Source organism: Thermochaetoides thermophila (assembly GCF_000221225.1).
Source record: "Thermochaetoides thermophila DSM 1495 unplaced genomic scaffold scf7180000011820, whole genome shotgun sequence".
Classification (NCBI taxonomy): Eukaryota; Fungi; Ascomycota; class Sordariomycetes; order Sordariales; family Chaetomiaceae; genus Thermochaetoides; species Thermochaetoides thermophila.
In genome coordinates, this window is record NW_006383036.1 from 1,219,488 (window position 1) to 1,240,201 (window position 20,714).

Sequence of the window (20,714 nt, forward strand, 5' to 3'; positions counted from 1 at the left end):
GGTCACTAACAGGGAGGGGGTAGGTTCTATATCCTTTCACGCTGTGTAATGTGGACTTTCTTCTAGAGTCTTCCCAGGACAAAAGTCCCCTTCCACATCCCCTTCCCCTCTTTCTTAGACCTGTCCTACCTATATCCTCCCTTTCCCACACACATAAATCCTGCAAGCCACCTCCCATTGTGTCCAACTCATTGTGCTACCTTCCTTTCCCGTTGTCACGTCGCACACCCTCTTCTGCAAAGTCTCTGTTCCTGCCGTTGTTTGCCAAATATACCCGCCCCTAAAGCTCATGATCCCATCCTCACACCCCCATCAACCCCTTCACCTCCTCCGCCGTCATGTACCCCGGGAATTCCCCCCTCCCAAATGCTGCACTCTCGTCCAACCAGCGAATGGTAATCGTCCCATCTCCCCAAACAACCCCGCCGTTATCTACAATCACTGCCAGCCTGCCCGGCTTGGCTATGTCTGCTGGCCTAGGGAGCCAGTCCAAGACTCGGTGCTGAACGTTCATCTTGCTGCCGACCGTTGCAGACAGCGGGCCCTGGGAGGGATCATTCCCCCCCTTATGGGAGGTTCGGTTGGTAGGCGAAGAAGAAGAGCGGGTGTTGAGCTGGAGAGAAGATGCCTGCAGTGAACTGACCGCGCGGGTATAGTCTGGCGCAAGGAAGGAAAGGATGTTGAGCAGGCCGCAGCCTGTTGACCAGCAGGAACAAGAGGGGCTCCCGGGGGAGGAAGAAGTGGTGAGGGGGATGCGGGCGTTGAGGAGGGTTAGAGTGGGGTTGTTGAGAAGTGTGGCGCCGCCTTGGAAGGTTTTGGGAGTGGTGGTGTTGTCGTGGGGAAGGGAAAACTCGAGCAGGTAGAGGGTTGTGCTTTGGACGGGGGTGGGGAAGCCTTCTGTATCATTCAAGCTAGGTGTTAGTCCTGTCTTGGATCCATTCTCCATCTATGCTTTTGAGATACTGTTGTAGTAAAGTTGCAACAGGCGACTCAGACCAGGGTAAAGAAAGGGGAGAAACACTCACGATATGCCACCGAACCGGGCCTTACAAACCCACAGCTTGCCCCCTGGCATGGCATGTCACTCATGATGTACCCATCAAAGGAAGACGGTATGATTGTATCAGCAAGCACTGTTGTGTTGGATGCGCTGCCTGTGCCAGTTGCGTTGAGGTAGGACAGGGAAGAGCCGAATTTACTGATGAGAGCGCTGTTAGGGACATGTCATGTTGATCAAACAGGTGTAATGAGGGCTGATTCCGTAGCAGGAGAGGACTTACTTGGTTGATCCTGAGGAGCCATACTTTCCGAAGAAGACCAGGCCTTGGGCCTTTTGTTGTGCGGCGTTGTAGTAGGCTTGGCGGATGACGCCTTGGTGGAGAGTGTCTGAGGGGTCTGGGGATGATGATGGGATGCTGGTGCTGAGTGATGTTGTTTGTGTCTGTATTGTGCTTGATATGCTCGTAGTTATGCCAAAGCTGGATTCGATGCTTATTGTCCCTTCATAGAGGCCACCATCTTCAGTGATTGGATCCAATGCCAAAGTGCTTGTGATTGGGTCTGGAGAAGATACTCCGAGCGTATCAATGGTGCTGAAAATGGTGACAGTTGTTGTCCTCGTGGTTAAACCCGTCACCGTCGACATGGAAGGATACACAAAAGTTGTAAAACCAGCCGTGGTCTCTGTGACGGTGACAAAGACTGTTGACTTGGCAGGGGATAATAAGATGGAGCCATCTGAAGTTCCTCCCACTATGACAGTTGTCAAAACCGTGCTTGTAACTATTATTGGCGCTGTGACGGTCGATGATAATGTTGGAAGCACCTTCTCTGTCACGGTAACAATGCCGCTAGTCACGGTGACAAAAGCAGTTGTAGTCTCAAGGGGGTCCCGCCTCTCAAGCCCTTTTTCTCTCTCCTCTAGTTTATCGTCTTGGTCATCTGTATCAAAACTATCATCGGTGACGGTATCTCCATCTCCCAGACCATCTTTAGAGCTTTGAGAGCTCTCAGGGTACGACCTGTCTTGATGAGCTCGACCAGGTGTGGTGTACACCGCGATTTGCTTCAGGTTAATGGGGCCACGGAAGTAGAGAGCCATCTGGTCATCTCGCGTTAGTGGTCGACTTCTTTCTCGGACCGCCCCATGTTTTTATGACTCTTTCCGCAAGTAGTAAACGAAGACACAAGTAAAAGTAGGCAAACGACTCACCGGCTCATCAAAAGGCCCCAACAATCCCTCCACCGTCCGATTAACTAACGTGCACTTCCCCGTGGTCTCATCCACCCCCTTCACATCCAGATACCGTGTCCCAGGCAAAGCACTAAGATTATAGTATGTAACCTGCCTTGTCTGGGCACAGTATGCTGATGAACCTTCCGGCTTGCCGCCGTTGACCGGGCCGTGGCATGGCAGTAAGTTGGAGGAAGCATTAACAAACAAGGGGAATGGGGATGGTGTGGAGATGCTGCTTATTGGGGATGACGGAGAATGGTTCGGGATGGCTGGGATGATGATGGATGATGCTGTTGTATGGCTGGAGGCTGTGGTTGGTGAGGTGTTGTGAGATGGTTCAGGTTTATCAGTGATGGGGATCACTTGGAGATAAGTCGGGGAGTAAGAACTCTTGGTTGACGTGAGAGCCTCGTGGCCTTTGGGATAGGTTAGGACCAGCCCGAGCGGCAGGGAGAATGCGAGAAGGATGTTGGCCTTCATACTTGCCGGAATATGGTTGATAGGAGTTGGTAAAGATCAGGAGTGAAAACTCCATGAACCAGGGAAATGTCGTTTAATACCCACCTAGTCTGGCCTGTGAATTAACTGTGCAGACCTGAACAACGAGGGAGTTGAGCCACGATTGATGAACAGAGAGACAACAAAGGGAATAGCACAACCAAGATACTTACGATCTGGTCAACAAAGGGTGTCGCGACAGGTAGCATGTGCGAGGTGAAAGTTGTGATGAAGCCCCTGAAACACCTCCATGACCACGAGGAACAACACAGAACTTGATCAATGGACAGCACACCAATTAATCTCAACCAGCACAAAACAAAGAAGCCTTTCAGTCAATTACTCTCATCCAAAAAGCTCTAAAAAGATCCCAAACTTCTAAAACATAAGACGCGCTAGGCTGTTGCTCCGGTTAGCATATGAACATCTGGATATCATTCCCCCTGACCACTATCTATCTCTCAAACTCTCCTCTAAAACCCGTCTCAACACCTCATCCTCTTCATCACCAGCCGGATTGCTTGGCCCAACAATACTTCTCCTTGACTCTTCCTCTCGCTCTCTCTGCTCCCTCAACCTCCGAAACTCCTCCTCGGCCAAGCTCTGCCGCTTGACATACTCCAACACAATCTCCTCTTCTGACCTCTCTTTTGCCTGTCTCTCCTCTTGCTCCCGATGTTCCCGCGCTGATTGTTCCAGAGCCAGACGGAGTTGTTCATCTTCGTCGTTTGGTACTGGCACTACTGGTACTGGCACTGTGACCATGGGATCGGGTCTCGGGGGCGAGGGGGTTGTGCCAGATGCAGATGTGCTTGTGTGGCTTGGGAGAGGAGGGGATGTGGTTATCGGGGGAGCATAGGCTGGAGCCGGGTTAGGGGAGGGGGGAACAGATGATTGTTGAGTAGGTGAGAGATTCGTATGCTGAGCGCTCCAGAGACGAGCCTGCTCGATCTGGTGCTCGATCATGCTCTGCCGGATGGCTTCTTCGATTAGGGCGTGGTATTCTTCGTCAGAGATGTTTCTCAGCTCGTAATCTGTGATGACTGGACTGTGATCTTTGGGATCGTCATGCCGAGTGATAGCCTGCTGCGCTTGCTGTTGTTGTTGCTGCTGCTGCTGCTCATGCACCCGCCGCATCTCCAGCAAACTTGCCCTGATAGCCGCCTCAACCATGGCATCTTCCTCCGCATTACCAGTTGACGTCTGTTGAACAGACTCCTTAATCGCCTTCTCCAGCGCTGCATCATCGTCAAACGGGAAACTCACCGTCCCTGCCTGACTCTGTCCAACCACGGCCTGCCAAGCAGCAACCTGACTCTCCCCAGCCCCCTCTGTATTCCCTGACGTCGTCGGCGTGGCTGGCACGCTCCTCCTCCACTTAAACCACGACCCTCTTTTCCCCTCCCCATCCCCGTTTCCTTCATTCTCCCTCTCCCGATCCTTCCTCCTCCAATTCCAGAACTCCCTCAGCTCCTCCCCCAGCGCACCCCATCTCCTAATAACATCCATCTTCTCCCCCTCGGTCGCCAAACCATACTCCTCTTCCCCCTGCTTAATCCTCGCTGCCACAATCCCCATCATCCCCTCTCTCCCCCAATAATTCCTCATCTCCTTCTCAACCCCCTGCATGACATATGCCGGAAGGGACCACGCCGCAGCCGCAGGCTTCAATATCAGACCCCCAATCCCCTTTCCTATCCCTTTAATCAGCCCCTTACTGCCCTCCTTCTCAGCCCCCCTCAACGGCTGAGTCACCAGCCCCGAGATCCCGTCATACATACCCAGAGTGAACTCCTTCCCCGCTACTTTCATGCCCGTCGCGAGGCCGGTGACCTTTTCGGACTGCGGGCGGACGGTCTCGTCGTTGTACAGCCGGGGCGCGTTGCGGAAGCCGCGCGCGAGGGAGAGGCATACGTTGGGCGTGAAGCGCATGCCAGCGGTGAGGATGCGCGCTGCGGATTTTCCAGCTGCAAGGGCTAGGTCGAGGTTTATGTTCGAAGAAGAGGGTTCTTTCTCGTCGGATGAGGGTTTAGGTGTTGAGGGACGGGGCGAGGGGCTCCGGTGCTGGTGGGGGGTAGGAATCTTTTGCAGGAGCTCATCGAAGGAGGTTGCTGGGCCGTGGGAGGAGCGTGGGCGCGGAGCAGGGGGTTCGGAGACGAGGGTTGTGGATGAGGAGGTGGCTGAGAGATGACTGTTGGACTTGGCGCGTTTGTGGGAGAAGGTTGATGTTGGGGAGAGGCCTGAGGAAGGGGTTTCAGTGCCAGTTGTGGTGTTGGAATCTTTGCGGGAGACCCCCTTGAAGATTTCACGAGGGAAGTCGGCTAATGCCATGGTGAAGGCGCCGATGTCGCCAACCAGGGCCATCGTCACCGCCGAGATGGGGTCCCATGGACGTTCCTCGGTGTTGTACTCGATCGGACGGTACCTGAAAGGTCAGTAAGCCCCAAAGAATACCAAAATTACCAGCAGAGAGTACTTACAGCTTCAAATCAGAGTACTTCAACACCCCCTCCTTCACTAACACGGCAGCAGCAAGCGCACTCAGCCTGACCTTCGACCGCCTCACCCTCCAAACTGCAACCCGACTTGGCGCCAACGAGCACCGCATACTCTCCACATTCAGAAACTCATGAAAACTCTTCCCTCCTACATCAGCCCCCTTCTCAGCCTTAATGCTCTCCCCCAACTCCGCAGCCCTCCTCTTCACATCCGGCGTTAGCGCAAACTCAATCGCCGCCGCTAACTTCTCCGCAGTCAGCTTCTTATAAGGGATCGGCGCCGGCCCGGCCCCCGCCCGCGCAATCATGTTGCCCCAGAAGATCTGGTCTCCGAAAAACGGCACAATAACCGTCGGCTTGCCGGCTCGGATGCCCGCCGCCGTTGTCCCCGCGCCACCGTGGTGCACGACAGCAGCGACATGCTTAAACAGCCAGTCATGAGGGCAGTTCCCGAGCAGGTACACCCCCTCAGGGACATCAAGCGCGTCGCCTCCTAGACCGCCCCATCCCTTGGACACGAGGGCTCGCACGCCAGACTTGATGATCGCGCTGAAGATGAGCTTCGTCAGCCCATCCGGATCGTCCACCACGATCGAGCCGAAGCCGATGTACACTGGGGGCGGGCCAGCCGCCAGGAATGCCTGCAGTTCCGGGTCGGGGACGTAATTTGACTCTAGATCGAGGAAGTAGAACCCGGAGACGGTAATTTCCGGGGCCCAGTCTGCCGGTTTGGGGGTTAAGGAGGGAGACCAGCAGTATGTAGCGGGAATCCGGAGACGAGTGAGCAAGCCGGGAGCGCCGAGCAAGGAGACGGGTTCGAGCTCGAGGACTTTGGTGCGGAAGCGGTTGATCACGTCGCCCAGGCCTTGCCAAGTGAGCATTTCGACTAGGGCATAGGAGACGTAGTTCGATGTGGCCGAGTCGGTGTTGGTTGAGGCAACGATGTCGGCTAGGGGGTGGGGGAAGGTCTTGGTTGGTGTCCAGGGCATGCTGAGATTTTGTTAGTAAAGGGTTGATAGTGTGCTCGGAGATGGGGGAGCGAGAGAGACGTACGTGAACATCATGTGCAGCGGAATCCCCAGCTTCTCCGCTATATGAATGTGCGCGAAGCTCGGGGGATTCGCAATAATGGCATCCGCAACAAACGGCCTCTTCCCCTCTGGAATTATTACCTTCCCATCTTCCCCCTTCTCCGGCGGCGGCCCCATCCCATCGCCCGCCTCGATACAACTTCTCCAACATCCCATCAAGATCTCCTCGATCTCCTTGCGTCTTCTCTTGATATCCCCACTCTTGATCGCCTCAAACCCCGGCACTAGCCCCGGATTCTTGACCATAAACGCCATCAACTGCGCCGGGTCCCCGCCGATGTTGAAAAACTCCAGTCCATTCTCCTCCACAAAGTCCTTAAACGTCGCGTGCGTCGCTAGTCGAACCCTGTGCCCATAGGTATCCCTTAACACCTGTCCCAGGGCTACAAAAGGCTGGACATCACCCCGGGAGCCGACGATTTGGATCACGACATTCAGGCGTGGTGGAGGGATCTGTCCGGGTTGACCGCCAAGGGAAGGGGGAATGTAGGGGGGAGGGAGGGGCTCTCCCGTTACTGGGGAAGAGGGATGCGGTTGGGTGATGCGGGCGTGGTGCTCGCGCTTGAAGGACGGGGCCAAGAGCTCAGTAAGACGTCGGTTCTTCTCGGAGATGTAGATGTTGACACGGCCGTTGTCTAGGGAAGTTAGTATCTCTTGTCAGGACGCTGTGAGAAGAGGGATAAGGGGGAATCACTGACTGTTGACCGAGGCATCAGCAGCGAAGCCAGACCGAGAGAACTGCAGCTGGTGATGGTGATCGCCGTACGGTGGCGGCGGCACATCAAGCTCGTCGGTCTCAAGCTCTTCGGCCACCATGGGGACCGCGTTGGTCTGCACAGGGAGAGAGTTTTCAGGCATGGCGATGACCGTCAGAGACTCTGACCTGTCCAGGGGTATCAAGCTCCAGCGGTCATGCAGTCATGAGTTTTTAGAACAAGATGGTGAGAGATGTGCCCACACTCAATTGCGACACTCAGAAAATTCAACGCAATGCAATGGCGTCGCACAACTCGGTGTTCCAGCATTCAAGACAGTCTGGCACCAATCAAATTTTGAAAGAAGAATTTGTGCCTGCTCACTGGCAGAGAGCCAGCGAATGGGCTAGAGCTGGTTGGCTGAGAGCTAGCAGCCTAGACACGGTCAAACAGGTCACTACTATATACGTACCTTGGTTTCGAACGAAATGTGAGATCTTGGCAATCCCATATGTATTGTGTAAGAAGGTTGTTAAAACACAAAGAGCTCAGGAGGACTTCGGGGAGCTCGGAGAAAGGGAGGGATCTTTTTGGGGGTTGGTCCCAATGGGATACTATCAGGGGCTCTTAAGGAGTACGATCTGTATAATCAGATCGGTAGTGCATAGTTCTCCGACTCCTTTTGAATAGGTAACTTTTGCGGCTTAGCACTGCCCGATACCAACCTGACGAGTATGGCTGAAACTCTCATATCAGGACAACACGATCATCTCACCATGCTTGAGGGTATAGAGGCAAACGCAACAAAGCGCCAGGAGCGTGGCGGTGTTGGTGCCCAAGACCCCAACCCCATTTGGGCGCTGGAGGTCTCAGCCCCATAGCCCCGCAGCCCCGCAGCCCCGCACGTTGCAGCCTGGAACCTCTTTAGGCCCACTTACCTTGCATATGCAGATCTACTCTACATACGAGCTGACCTATGCATTTTGTGCGACTTTGAGTTCTATGTATACGCGTACCGCCATACGCGCGCATCAAAAGTGTTTGGTTTGTTGGTGCAAACCAGAGGCGGCTAACTGGAACAAAACGATTGCCTTGGATAAACGAATGATGACCTTGACTCGGTAGCATAAGCATCGAGCATTGAAGAAAAAAAATCACAATGGCAGTCAAAGGTAGGGAGGGCACAGTTCTTACAAAAGTGTGTGTGGTACCTGGTGCTTCAGGCTTGAAAAGAGGCAGCATGGTATCACAGCCACACAATTGACACCCACCAAAGTCTCCATCTCCAGTCATGCCAGCCCATTCACAGCAGTACTGTCCCCCAACCATGTCACTCAGGTGGTGACAGAAGGCTATCCTTTTAAACCTCTGAACACTCATTTGTAACTATAAAGCTCGAGCTTGATCAGTTGCAAGTTGCCGAAACTGTTGGATTCCTTGGAACTTTTGAGCATTGATCACCCAGGCTGTACCAGAGTTCATAGCTCTTTACCCTGTTAAAGATAAGCTCAGTGACTAATGGTTCCCGACTTCAGACGACTACGTGTGTTGAGTTAAGAAGATAGTGAACAACTGGACTCTTAGGGATGGGCCAGGAAGATGGTCTAGGTCCTCAGGAAACATGGGTAAGTGCGGCGTCAGTGAATGCTGTAGGATGAGAGAAGCATCTGGTCTTCCATTATCAGACGTAAATCTTGAAAGCCTAGAAGTCAATTAAGTCCCAACCAGGTGCAGGATATCAGATTAAGACCCAAGATTACCTAGTGTTAAGTACCTACCCAACGATCTTCCAACCACTCGTCCCAAAGCACCTGAAACTTACACCAACGACGCGTACCAGTCGCAGAAAGCTTGGATTCGGAACCCACACTCGATCAGCCGCATTGTTTCGGCGATCCTAAGTGCTATGCCATAAATGCCATGCTTGGCCATAAGAGTCAAATATCTAGACGAATTCCTTGTTTGCGGAACTAAGCCTATACTTCTGAAGTTATGTTCCATCAGTCAGTTCGAAAATGGAAAACAGGGCAACTAGTGTGCCTTCCTCGCATTGTCTCCGCGAAGATCCGTACTAATCTACGAACCAGGATTTCAAAAGCCGACACATCAGAAACAGGGAGTGACTGAGAGGACGTATGCCGTTGCTTAGATCAGTTGCATGTCCGGTCCCAGATCTCTCTGCTCCTCCATCCATGCATGCCTGCTGAATCCGACACTTTGATAATCTGCGTGCAGCCATCTTTAGCTCTTTAAGCATTTGACGTCTATCTGAAGCCACCGTCCGTCTGAGACCACAACAGAGGTCGTCCCCAGCAGTTGCCATAGCGCTACCGTATTGGTGACCAGTCCGAGTCGATGGATGGGACTAGCATTCCCCATCATAGAGCATACATCAGCTTAGCGTTACCGTTACAGTAGAAGCAGCCTAAATAGTGTTTGTGGTGCATAATGACGACATAAATGATATAACATTGGTTGCGGCCCATAGGCCGATCTGGCAGATTTCGAATGCAGCCAGTCTCAGCACGCTCTTATATACATGAAAACTCACTCCCGTTATGGTGCATTCAGGTGCATGCAGTGACGACATGAACAACCGGTTGTAGCCCATAGGTTCATTGAGATGATCTCAAGTATAGCTAACCTCAGCCCGCTGGTAGCTAACTGAGAACGCATTCATGCGAGTCTGGCCGATAGCTCTGTATCGGTAATGCAAAGCCGCAAAGATCGACCTCTGGATCATGGTGTGCTTCAAGATCGTCCTCGCTACCAAGAAGCAGCGCTGACCCAGTTCTTTTAGAGAGCTGAAGGGATCAGAAAGACGGCCTAACTGATCACTTGATGACTTACGCGACTTCGTTAACGATATGGAAAAGTATATGGGTCGCTTCAGTGCCTGAGCCCTTACGAAAGAGCACGTTATTGATGAGAAGATTGGCCAGCTTCGCAAGAATATTGCTGACTTGAACGACACACTTACCAAGCTCCTCCGGTCCATGGGCTTTATCAGCGGAGGGGCTGCCTTCGGTGCTGGTGCCGTCGTTCCATCTATCTGGTGCGTCCCTTCCTTGATGGGTTATACCGTCAGCGTCGGCCTGATAGCTGGCGCTGCTATTTCCGTGACTCTTTTGTCCCGGAGCCCTCGCCGTGGCCAGCTTTGGCAGTGCAACTGGAGGTTGACTGCGTTTCATCCCCTCATCCTCCTCTCAATGTGTTCTCCGTTGGGGACTTAGTTATCTAGCCCGATGTGCAGTCCTTAAGGACTAAAGTAACTCCAAGAGCGACAGAATAAAGGAACTTGAGCAGGAAAAGGCTGCGATTCGGAAGTCGCGCGAAGAGCTCATAAGCCTCGAAAACGGGCTCAAAAACGATGCCAGCTCTGTTATCCACCTAATACCAAGCTTTTGGAACCTCTGCCAAATCGATGCAATAGACATTAAGGAGTACCTTGAGCCGGACATGAGGACATCAAACTCCCTACGTGTCTGGCCCCGAGGGGCGGCCAAGGCAGACAGTGCCTGCAAGCAACGCTTTCTTGACAATCCCATCCACTTCCCAACTTACTAGAGCGATTGCTGACAGGACTCTTCCAGATTTTGTGGTCAACAAATGATTGACCAAGTTTGTCTTGGTTTGGCTGATCACCGCCAGCCTGTTCTCACTTTTCAGTAGGGCAGCATCTTGGATATGCTACGGCTCGTCGTTCTTCCTGGTCTTTGTTCCTAGCCTAGATAGGTCGCGAGTTCAATGCCCAACGCACTGCTCAAATGCCTAATTACCTAGTTCCTGTTTGGTCGATCACTGCATTGGCTATAAGCCTGGTGGCTCTGACTTCGTAGCTCTCTTGTCGACAAAAACAGTGGCTTCCAGACAGTTCCTTTTATCTGTCTTGCCAGCCAACTACGACTGCGAATGTCGGCTTTATCCTCCTGAGAGTCGAAAACTGTTTGAGCCGGAAACCCGAGGCTCTGGCATCCAGAACTGTCACCCCAGCCACGGAACCCTAATAATACAGTACTAGGACATCATCGACAGCTCTCTCACCGCCCTCACCGCAATCACTGCTGCGCAACTTCCTTCTTCGACGGTGGTGCCGGCCCCCCCGTCGTCGGAAAGCCCATAAAAATCTTGAAATAATCCTGACCAGAGTCAGCGTGAGACCTCTCAAAACCACCCAGGAAGGCACTCACATAAATCATCCACTGCAGCCCCGTCAACGTCCCAATCATGACAATCCTCACCCCCAACCCATTCCACAACCCCAGAAACCCAATATCCTTATAGATCCTTCTCACCACCTCGCCAAATCCCTCCTCCGGCTTGCGATACGCATTCAATTTACTCACCATCACATCCGCCGGATGCGACACCAGAGCACACAATATCCCCGCCAGATACCCCGCAGTGAACGACACCCCCGTCTGCGCCGCCTTGCCATAATCGCTCTTCTTCCCAGGTAATCCCTTCTCATAAATCAGCTCAACAATCGTCTCAAACGAAGCGAACTTCGTCATCGTATACGGAATCTGCCTGCCCCATAAAGGGTACAATCCCTTGTACAGCCCGCCCACCACCCCCTCTGCGGTGGTGATCGTCTGCAACCCGTCCGTCATGCCCTTATAAGGGCTCGGAATCCCCGCCTGCATCCTCACTTTTACGGCCTCGAACGGACATAGCGCGATATCCGCCAAAAACTCTGCTGATGCCGATGCCGCAAGGTACATACCCGTCTTGTACCGATACGCGTTTTCCGGGCCGGCCAGGTCGGAGTACGTCTTTTTGAAGACCTCGTACCACCCGTACTTGAAGGAGCCCTGTGCCGAATAGCCGAAGAAAGTGGGCACCCATCCAGTAAAGATACCGCGGAGGCCAAGTTCGTGGCGGTAGATGTGCCGTAGACCGCGAATGTTGGAGGGGTAGAGGGATGAGTCGACCTGGCGGCGGACTTTGACTAGGTCGAGGGGCGTTACTAGGGTGTGGGTTAAGCCCTGGGACACAGAGGTGAGCTTTGGTTGTCGTTTTTTTTCTTTTCGGGAGGGAAGTGGGATGTGAAAGGGCTTACGCAGGCAAGAAGACCGCCGAGTGTGCAGGCCGCATAGTATTGCCCCGAGTAGAGCTTGATGTGACCGGGCGAGGGCTTGACAACCGTAGTCGTATTAGAGATAGAACATGCTGGATAGAGGTTTAGACGGGCTTCGTTTGGTGTGCGTCCGCGTTCAATCGGCCTTGTTGGCAGCGAAGTATTTGAAGATGATCTCCCCAATCTCTCCTTCATAGCTCTGATGCTTGGGAAGAGAGGCATGATGAACTATGTCAACGCAAACGCACTGGTTCAGGTGAGTAATGGACACTGGAAGAGAGAGAATGGCTATATGCAACGTAGAGAGAAGTAATGTTCCCCCATTAGAGACGGCAAGTAAGCTTCAGGAAACCATACATTGAGCAGTCATCCAGCAGAAGATGACGACAGGAGTTGGACTAGCACCAACGCCATTCTGGTTAGGTTCCATGCGTACTTGGATTCCCAGGTATGGGTTTAGTACCAGTCATTCACAGATTGCATGACCTCATCCTGTGTCTGATATGGGAGCGCAATTCTTCACTTTTTTTTTTTTTCCAGGCTCAAAGGCCCTACTTTTGAGCAAACCAGTGTCAATGACTCGGTGCATGAAATATCTGGGAAGGGCTAAAACAGCATTCGCTCTGACTCGTAGCATTATATTATCTTTCTATTACATCCTTTCTCAAGTCTAGACCTGAACAGTAAAGAATTACTGATTGACCTAACTTTGTTCCTCAGGAAGATGGGAACAGGGTGAAACCGTACGGTGACGTTGTTGGCTTACTGTTGGGCGATCGGAAACAACCGAAGCCAAGTGGGGCACGATTTGGGTACAGTGCCCAAGACTGTTCGAATTATCTACATCTTGCGAAAATTAAATGCAATATCCCTTCATACAGAGACTAGATGATGACATTGTGAATCTAATTGACTATCTTGCACGATCCTCGCCATGAAGCCCCTTTCATCCAATGCTCTCCCCCTCCTCTCCTGTACTCCTAACCCTAGATTTCTTTTACATCAACGGCGGCCCACTTAAATTTCTTCTCTAATTGGTTGATTCATTCCCTTTTAGTGGGTCCCACACCACAGTTATTGATCAATCTATGCCACTGATCACCGAACGGAACAAAGATAGCATGCTCTCTTCGCAACTCCAACGGCCCATCGCTCTCACCATCATCAGTCTCACGCTGCCGCCGACGACGACGACGCCACCACTAACGGTCCAACGAACTACCTAGCTACATCCAAAAAACAATTCACGAATCGCATAGAAATAAGTTTACCTAGACCTTGGATCTGAAAACACGAAAACAAAATGACCGACGTCATCTCCCAACCCACCCAAACCTTCGTCTCCAAATGGGCCGACCGCTATCGCGGGGTACGCTCTCTGCCCTCCCCGTCCTCCCCCCTTCCCAATCCTCGAAGCTAAACCATTCATCCCACAGGCAACAGTCGAAGACCTCGACCCCCCTGCGGCCCTCTCCCTGACCCCGTCGGACCCCATCTCCCTCGCTTTGCTCTCCGCCTTCGAACGCGACTACACCCACCTCACGGTCGTGGACTCCAAGACCCGCAGCCTGCTAGGCTACCTCTCAATACCTCACCTGCAGACCCTTCTCTCCTCTGGGCGCGTAAAACCCGAGGACGAGATTCGCACGGCGATGATCCGGTTCCGGCGGAAGGGACGCAAGTACAAGGTGATCACGATGCAGACACCCTTGGAGGAGCTCGAGGCGTTCTTTGAGGGGTACGAGACGGGCGGGCAGAAACAGGATTTTGCGGTAATTACGGACGAGGGGAGGAGGTTTGTACTCGGGGTGGCGACGCGGGAGGACCTGGAGGAGTTTGTTAAGCGGCGGCCAGCATAGGATGCTCATCAAGAAGAGGTTAAGGGTTGAGAAGTACGAGGGAGAAGTTCTGTCTGTCTTTGTGAAGTATTCTTAGAGGGTATATCACCTACCTAGGCGTTGGGCGGTTCTTGCGTCTGTTGGGTTGCTTTGGCTGGCCGGATTAAAGCACGACTGCAACTATCATTATCATACCAGGGCATTCAACATGGACGGGCTGGACTGCATGGAGGTAATACCTCAGACTGATGGAGGAGGGATTGGTGGGGGGGGAGGGGCTCGGATTCACCTCGGAGCTCGGGCTTGTCTTCTGCTGAGCAGCAAGACTGGAGCGTTCAATAATATCGTATTGCTCAAACTCTTTGAGTACTAAACACACAACCAAACGTATTGGGGACAAATGCCATCCAATAACCAAATAGCTCCTTCAGCTCTGGAGCTGATTCGTATTATCTATGCAAACCCTAAGCAAACAACCTCCCGCAAAAAAGGGGTATTCCTAATGCTATCCATCCCTCAACGAACTATCACCAATTCAGTCGCTCCCGAGGTAGTCATACACCAGCTGGATCTCAACCCTCTCAGCACCCTTCTTGACCACCACATTCCGGACATACTTCCTCTCGCCATTGATATTCTTGAACCCCCAAATCTGGGTCGCCGTCCACCCGTTGTCGTAGCTCTCAACGTGCGAGATGATGTGAGTCTCGCCATTCGGACCCTTGGCCTCTTCCTCGCCCTCCAGCCAGCCTTTCTTGAGGAACTCGTCGTCGATCTCCTCCGTCTTGATGAAGCGGCTCTGGCCCTTGACGTGGCCAAAGATCCAGTCGCTGTGATCGCGGAACGTATAGTCCAGGCACCGCTTCTCTGTCGTGCCCTTCATGCCACCAGTACCAGTCTGCTCGATCTCGATGTGGGTGACGGGAGGATTGGCCGGGTCGGCGGGCGGAGAGGGCGGTGCAACAAATTGCTTCACGTGCAGCGTCAACGTGGCGAGGCCGATGATCTTGCGTGTCATCCAGCCGACGCTCTGGAGCTGAAGGGCCGGGTCGACGGAGTCGGATTGGGCCTTGTTCTGGGAGGTGTGAGCTTCGGGTCTGTAACGGGGGTTTTGGTATTGGAGAGGGGAGCATACCATAACCCACTTGCCATTGAGGTCACCAATGTGCTTATCCGCCGGGGCAGCCATGTTGGGCGATGTGTTCGTTTGCTTTTTGCTTTTGCTGAAGCTATTCCAAAAAGACTGGTTGGTGTGTAAGATCCCGTAGCGATAGACAGACTCGCAGACGGCGGGGGTAATGGATGGACGGCGCGGGGTTGTTCGCGACAATCAGGAGATGTGTAGCAGAGGAAGAAAAAACAGAAAGGCAGATACCAAGCGGGAACATGCTAGATCTTATAATCCCTTTTCCCCCCTCCCCTTCCCTGGGCTCAAAAGTTTCCTCTAACCTCTTAGGCCCCGTCGTTCCTGACACAAACCCCCGGGGTACCTGGTAGGTGGGCGCGTGGTCCCCCCTTCAGAGCGGGTCAGGGACAAAGCAGCAGTTGCAATTCGGTGGGGTTTACGAACAAACGAACGAATGAATGACCATCCAGGCAGTCCGCGCACTCCCAGCTTCTTCCTACCGCCCTAAAGAAAAGAGTCCGGCGATGATGCACCGCAGCACACAACTCGGTGTCATGCAGCCTTAACCTACCGCATCTAAACTCTGTTGGTGTGACAGACGGACCTAAACAATAAAGGGAAGTGTAGCCCGAGGCCCTGTTGTCTACACTACCCATAAAACCAACGACATCATCGGGCAAGGCCTGAAAACAGCCATCATCCTTCCCTCGCAGACAGCACGGCCACAGCTGGAGCTCCGGATGTTCATTCCCATCCAAGTAAGACCTCCACCGCATCTAAGTCTTGTTCCATGTCCCACAGTTTCTAGTTCTGGTGTGATTTGGTTTCTTCCGCATGGGCAGCCATCTGGGGGATGTAAGATGAACATGAGCCTCGTTCCCAATCATGCCAGACTTGGATTCATTCCACATCGCGCGGAGAGAGGTTGCATCCCGCCATTGATGTGCTCCGACTGCAGGCAAGTTTGTTGAGTGCAACCTCTCTCGGATGTAATCCGTAGCTGGAGCCTCGGATTCGGGGAAGAAACACAGCAGGAGGATATGTGTGGTTCGAGCTTCAACTTTCGGTGTGCCCCCTCGTTTATCGTCCTGTCACGAATCATGATCTCTTACTTCTCCCGGCCTTGACTCCCCAAGACACAACTCAAATATCGATAAGCCAAGTCCTTTTCTCCGACACCTCAGTCCATCAGTTCATATATTGAAGAATATCCAGTTTCAGGTAGTACTCGCGAAGGGCGATGTAAGCATGGAACTCAGTTCTTGGATTGGTTTGTTGGGGCGGACCGGCAGACGATGCGGGGCAACCCATCCGTCCCGGGGTAAGATCACCGAGGTGGCATGTGAAAGCTGCCAGGGTTCCCGCCTTGGGCTTACAACTGAACTTCAAACGTGTTAACTGTAGCAATACAGAGAGAAGTTCATGACATACTGTTGCGTTAGAAAGTTGGTGTTTAGAAATTGTTTGATTGAGTCTTTACTGACCCAAAACCCGAAATCTGGAAATGCCAACTTCAATTCTCCAGTCTCGAAGGCTTTGTGCTCTCATCTATCTCACAGAACGTCATTTTAAACTACCGAGTCTGAATCACATGCAAACGCTCCTCCAACGTCCAGCAAACCCTGTCTCTCAGGATCAAACAACCCCCCCCTTCCTTTAAGAGATCTGGTCTAAACGCCTAACTAACCCAAACCAGAGAAGCGCTGGAAACAAGGCCCGATGAGAACAATGAGGGATATTAGCTAGTTATAGTGTAGCTATTTCCAAGATTGGGATATCTCTGATGATGTTCGATGATAATGAGTAGGTATTATTACATCATTTCAAACCAAAACCCCGTCTCCTTTCTCTCTCTTTCCCCCTCTCTAGTGTCTTCCCTAACATAGCAGACAAAATCCCCGTTTCAGCAATGATAGTTTCTTCCCTTTCGACATTAGATGGTGTGTGTAGATTTCATATCCTTTCTGTTTGCTGTCCTTTCGTTCCTCAGTTGTTGGTTGGCTGGCCGGTTGGTCGAGTCGGTGGTTGGCTTGACTTATTTCAAGCCTGGCTCGTTCATCTCAGCTCGTTTACCCACCCACCTTTGTTTCTCACTCGTTCATCTCTAAAAACCTTATCCAACCCCCTTTTCTGTGCCGTTCATGAAAGTAAAAAAAAAGGACGGGGGAAGGAAAAAAGAGAGAAAATCGACAAAGGAAAATTGCCGCCCATGAGTCCAAAAAGCAACACACGCTCGTCCAATCATCCATGGAAAGGGGACCCAGCCCCACCCGGGAATATCCTTTACCCTCCTCTTATACTTCTCAAAAACTCAACGGCTTACGGCCACCAGTTCATCTTCTTATAACTCTCAATCACCTCCTCGATCAGCTCCTTCGTCATCTGCGGCCTCTCATACTCAAAGCCCACCACCTGCTCGAGCCTTGACCCGTCCATACTCAGATCGGTGTCCTTCAACAACTCCTTCTCCATAAACGGCGTCAGCGGGCCCGGCTTCGTGATGCCCGCCTCCTCGAGCAGATCCGACCATGGGCCCAACAACTCATCATTGACATCATCCACGACACTGTCCAGGTTGAGCTTAGCAAACGTGCTGATCAACTGACCCTGAAATCCGGTCTCAATCCCGAAGATTTCGCCGATGATGTCGGCCAGGGTGCCCTGCGTCGTGCAGCCGTGGTCGACAACATTGAAGATGGGAATCTTGCCCATCGAAGACTCATCCCAGTTGGCCTTGCCCTTGGCGTCGTACCAGTCGGCCACGGCCCACAGCGCGCGCACCACGTCGTGGATGTGTGCGGTGTTGGTGCGCAAATCCTTGGTCCACAGCCACTTCATTTCGGATTCAAGGGCCTTGTAGACGCGGGCCATGCAGAGAGCGGTGGCAACCCATTGCGAGGCGTACGGCCCGTAGACGTGCGGGAGGCGGACGATGACGAGGTTGAGCCTGCAGAGGTAAGTATCTTCCTGCAAATGTCCGAGGAATGAGTTGGTTGTACGCACCCCTCGATCTTGCTCAGCTCCTCCTCGGCCTGCAGCTTGAACACGGCAATCTTGCTCCACGGCTTGAGTTTATCGCCCTCCTTGCTTGGCTGCGAGTCGGGCTTATACACCATGCCAGTGCTTAGCTCGACGAAACACTTGACGCCACGTTTAGCGGCCTCACGGCCAATGTTAAGAGACAGGCCCAACGACCGCAGCCGGTACACCTCATCTTCCTGCGAGTAACGCGTCTCGCCGCCGCAGTTGAACACGTAATCCCATGTCTTGCCGTCGGGCCGGTCGAATATCCGGGGGAGGGATTCTGCACGGCACGTTGTTAGCTTATTAAGAAGCTATAGCGTCATCCGATAAGTAAACATACGCTCCCGGCTGGCATCAGCCTGCACAAACTTGGAGCCAGAGCAGGCCTCCTCGAACTCAGGCGGCAGCCAGGCCAGCTGCGGCAGCACCTTGTCGACAATGCGCACCTCAGACGCAAGGTCGTTTTTGTGGATGTAGTAGGCCAGCCATCGGCCAATGTACCCGAGACCGCCGATGATCAACACCGACGGCTTCTCTGCCATTTTGGCCTTCTATGCTTTCTGATGTGTTTGGTTGTGTAAAAAAAATGTGTTGTGGGTAGATAAGTACGTTTGCGGTCTGCTTTACTGGCTGTGCGAGATCGGTGGTCGCGCGACAAAAAAGTGAGAGGGGCGGGGACGTGTGTGGTTGAAAAAAAGGGGAAGAGGAGGTGGTGGTGCTTGGTTGTTGGCGTAGGACCTCGAGCGGGTCGGGACTCAGCTCAGAAGAGAGGGGTTCGCGCGGGGTTGTTGCAAACTGCGGCTCGGCGATGGCGCTGGCGGCGACGTTTGCTCTGAGGGTAGATATCTGCGAGATTGGGGTCGGGCAGGTCGGGTTGAAAGGCGTCCGGTGAATCGGTCAGCGGTTTAATAGTCAGGAGAGCCTGGAGATAGACCCTTGAAGAGTTGTGAGGGTAGGTATATCTGGGGACACAGAGATAGAGATATGCGGGGGCGTGAGAGCGGTAATGAAATTGCCAGACCCTTTTATAAGAGGATATATTTTCCAGTGTCACCCGGGGGAGGAGTGGCAGGTAAATTATGAAAGGAGGGCTTCCCAGGAGGCGGCGGAACTTCGGTAGACTTCTCGAAGCTAGGTCGGCAGGGCACGAACAAATCCTGCGCTGCCGCCTGGCCTAGGACGGGGAGGGGTCCCTAGGAGGGCCAAACAAGAGACCAGGACTAAACACCTGTGTTGTGGGCACTCTCAGGTCTGCTGCGACTGGGTGATCAAAAGAGCCAGGGTCCATCCGAGCTCCAGAGGACCAGAGGTCCATCCACTCCACAGCCGCGAAACCCGAGCACCTGGGCGAGCCATAGGCCGGCGAACCACGGATGGCAGGAGCAAAAATTCTCCAGGTCCATGGAGCGTCATGGGGCGTCATGGGCGCTCGCAGGTGCAGCCCAATTTCGCTGCTGCCGTGCTGGGCCCAAGTCGTGGCAAGGGTTCCTACCCGTCAACGGTTGCCGGGACATTTCCGGTCCAGTGCACTTCCTCCCCACATCGACCTCTCTGTTGCAGTGCCACCGTTCATCAGACATTGTAACAGGTAGTCCTGTCAAAGACAGGCTCAATTTGCAATCAACGCAGTCCCTCTGCTGATGTTGGGTTGCACACACCCATCCCAAGTGCACATCCGTTGTTCAGCAAAGCCTTATGACAGGGGCCAATATCGTCGGTCCCACCAACTCAGACACATTTAACAATTTCTGCAATTTACAATTGCTTTTACAGTCTCCATAAAAAAAACTTTGTCTTTTGTTTTATCAGGCTTTGCCCAACGGCTGAGAGGGAGGTCAGCGGGGTTTGATGCCACATAGCATTGAAAAGGTGACGAGAGAGTGTGATGATGTTGGGAGCCTAACACATAGCATGCTGGCATTGCTTTTCTCTCAACTTTGCGGTTTCAGATGTCTGCGAACTCCAAACTTTCATCCCAACTCTAGGATCCTTTCTTGTTTTAAGGTTCGCGGTCCGTTTTGTCTCCTTTTGGCCGCACGGTCCATCCTGGTCCAGCGATCACGGCAGCACACTGGGATGCAGGCTGCTGTTGTGCAGTGGGGTCCCCTTGGTTTCTGTGCGTTAAGAAATCGCGGCGGCTCAGAGTAGACAGTTTCTCACTAGGGTCACCACTTCCATCTCTCAACTTTGACCACCAATACGACGACATGACTAGATTCCCTTGACCTTTTTACCACAGTATTCTGTCGTCTCGTGACCGCTAACACAGAAGCTGTACCAGTGTGGTGAGACACGGCAAAATCATAGCCGCCCGAAACATTGGCGCCGTCTCACCCAGATAGGTGTCCATGGAGTTCCCCGCAGTCGCAAAAAGTCCGAAGTACCCTCGGCGCCGTCGGACTGTAGACAGCGTCTATGAAGCTATCCTGTCTAGGGATATCACGGAATATTTCCGGTCTACGAGCATGAAAGTCTCACGAAAGAAATCATCTCGTACTGCAGAAGTCTGCAGCTGTGAGCAGAGCAATCAACCGCCAACTGCATTCCAATGCCTCTTTTTCCTTGGGACCGGTCTGGTGTCGCCTGCGCGAGCGAGCACGAAAAAGGTGCGTGGTCAGCAGCCCCTGC

General features: G+C 52.9%; 5 protein-coding genes and 1 pseudogene across 6 annotated transcripts; 1 reads left to right on the forward strand and 5 right to left on the reverse strand.

Moving 5' to 3' along the window:
* Nucleotides 1-301: 301 nt before the first annotated feature.
* On the reverse strand, nucleotides 302-2,716 carry CTHT_0053390 (annotated as a pseudogene; the record flags this gene model as incomplete). The annotated part of the gene is made up of 4 exons: nucleotides 302-897; nucleotides 1,059-1,198; nucleotides 1,281-2,101; nucleotides 2,213-2,716. Coding segments are annotated over 4 exons (2,061 nt in total).
* A 468-nt stretch (nucleotides 2,717-3,184) lies between these two features.
* On the reverse strand, nucleotides 3,185-7,181 carry CTHT_0053400 (uncharacterized protein; the record flags this gene model as incomplete). Its single annotated transcript, XM_006695613.1, has 4 exons — nucleotides 3,185-5,159; nucleotides 5,215-6,222; nucleotides 6,286-6,958; nucleotides 7,022-7,181. 4 exons carry the CDS (start codon nucleotides 7,179-7,181, stop codon nucleotides 3,185-3,187), a joined length of 3,816 nt encoding a protein of 1,271 aa, XP_006695676.1.
* A 3,895-nt stretch (nucleotides 7,182-11,076) lies between these two features.
* Nucleotides 11,077-12,320, reverse strand: CTHT_0053410 (putative mitochondrial phosphate carrier protein; the record flags this gene model as incomplete). The annotated part of the gene is made up of 2 exons (XM_006695614.1): nucleotides 11,077-12,006; nucleotides 12,081-12,320. The coding sequence occupies 2 exons, from the start codon at nucleotides 12,318-12,320 to the stop codon at nucleotides 11,077-11,079; spliced, it is 1,170 nt and encodes a 389-aa protein (XP_006695677.1).
* Nucleotides 12,321-13,401: 1,081 nt separating this feature from the next.
* Nucleotides 13,402-13,957, forward strand: CTHT_0053420 (uncharacterized protein; the record flags this gene model as incomplete). Its single annotated transcript, XM_006695615.1, has 2 exons — nucleotides 13,402-13,467; nucleotides 13,535-13,957. The coding sequence occupies 2 exons, from the start codon at nucleotides 13,402-13,404 to the stop codon at nucleotides 13,955-13,957; spliced, it is 489 nt and encodes a 162-aa protein (XP_006695678.1).
* A 514-nt stretch (nucleotides 13,958-14,471) lies between these two features.
* CTHT_0053430 (uncharacterized protein) lies at nucleotides 14,472-15,125 on the reverse strand (the record flags this gene model as incomplete). Its single annotated transcript, XM_006695616.1, has 1 exon — nucleotides 14,472-15,125. One exon carries the CDS (start codon nucleotides 15,123-15,125, stop codon nucleotides 14,472-14,474), a length of 654 nt encoding a protein of 217 aa, XP_006695679.1.
* Nucleotides 15,126-17,381: 2,256 nt separating this feature from the next.
* Nucleotides 17,382-18,628, reverse strand: CTHT_0053440 (uncharacterized protein; the record flags this gene model as incomplete). Its single annotated transcript, XM_006695617.1, has 3 exons — nucleotides 17,382-18,009; nucleotides 18,066-18,366; nucleotides 18,427-18,628. 3 exons carry the CDS (start codon nucleotides 18,626-18,628, stop codon nucleotides 17,382-17,384), a joined length of 1,131 nt encoding a protein of 376 aa, XP_006695680.1.
* Between the last annotated feature and the right edge of the window lie 2,086 nt (nucleotides 18,629-20,714).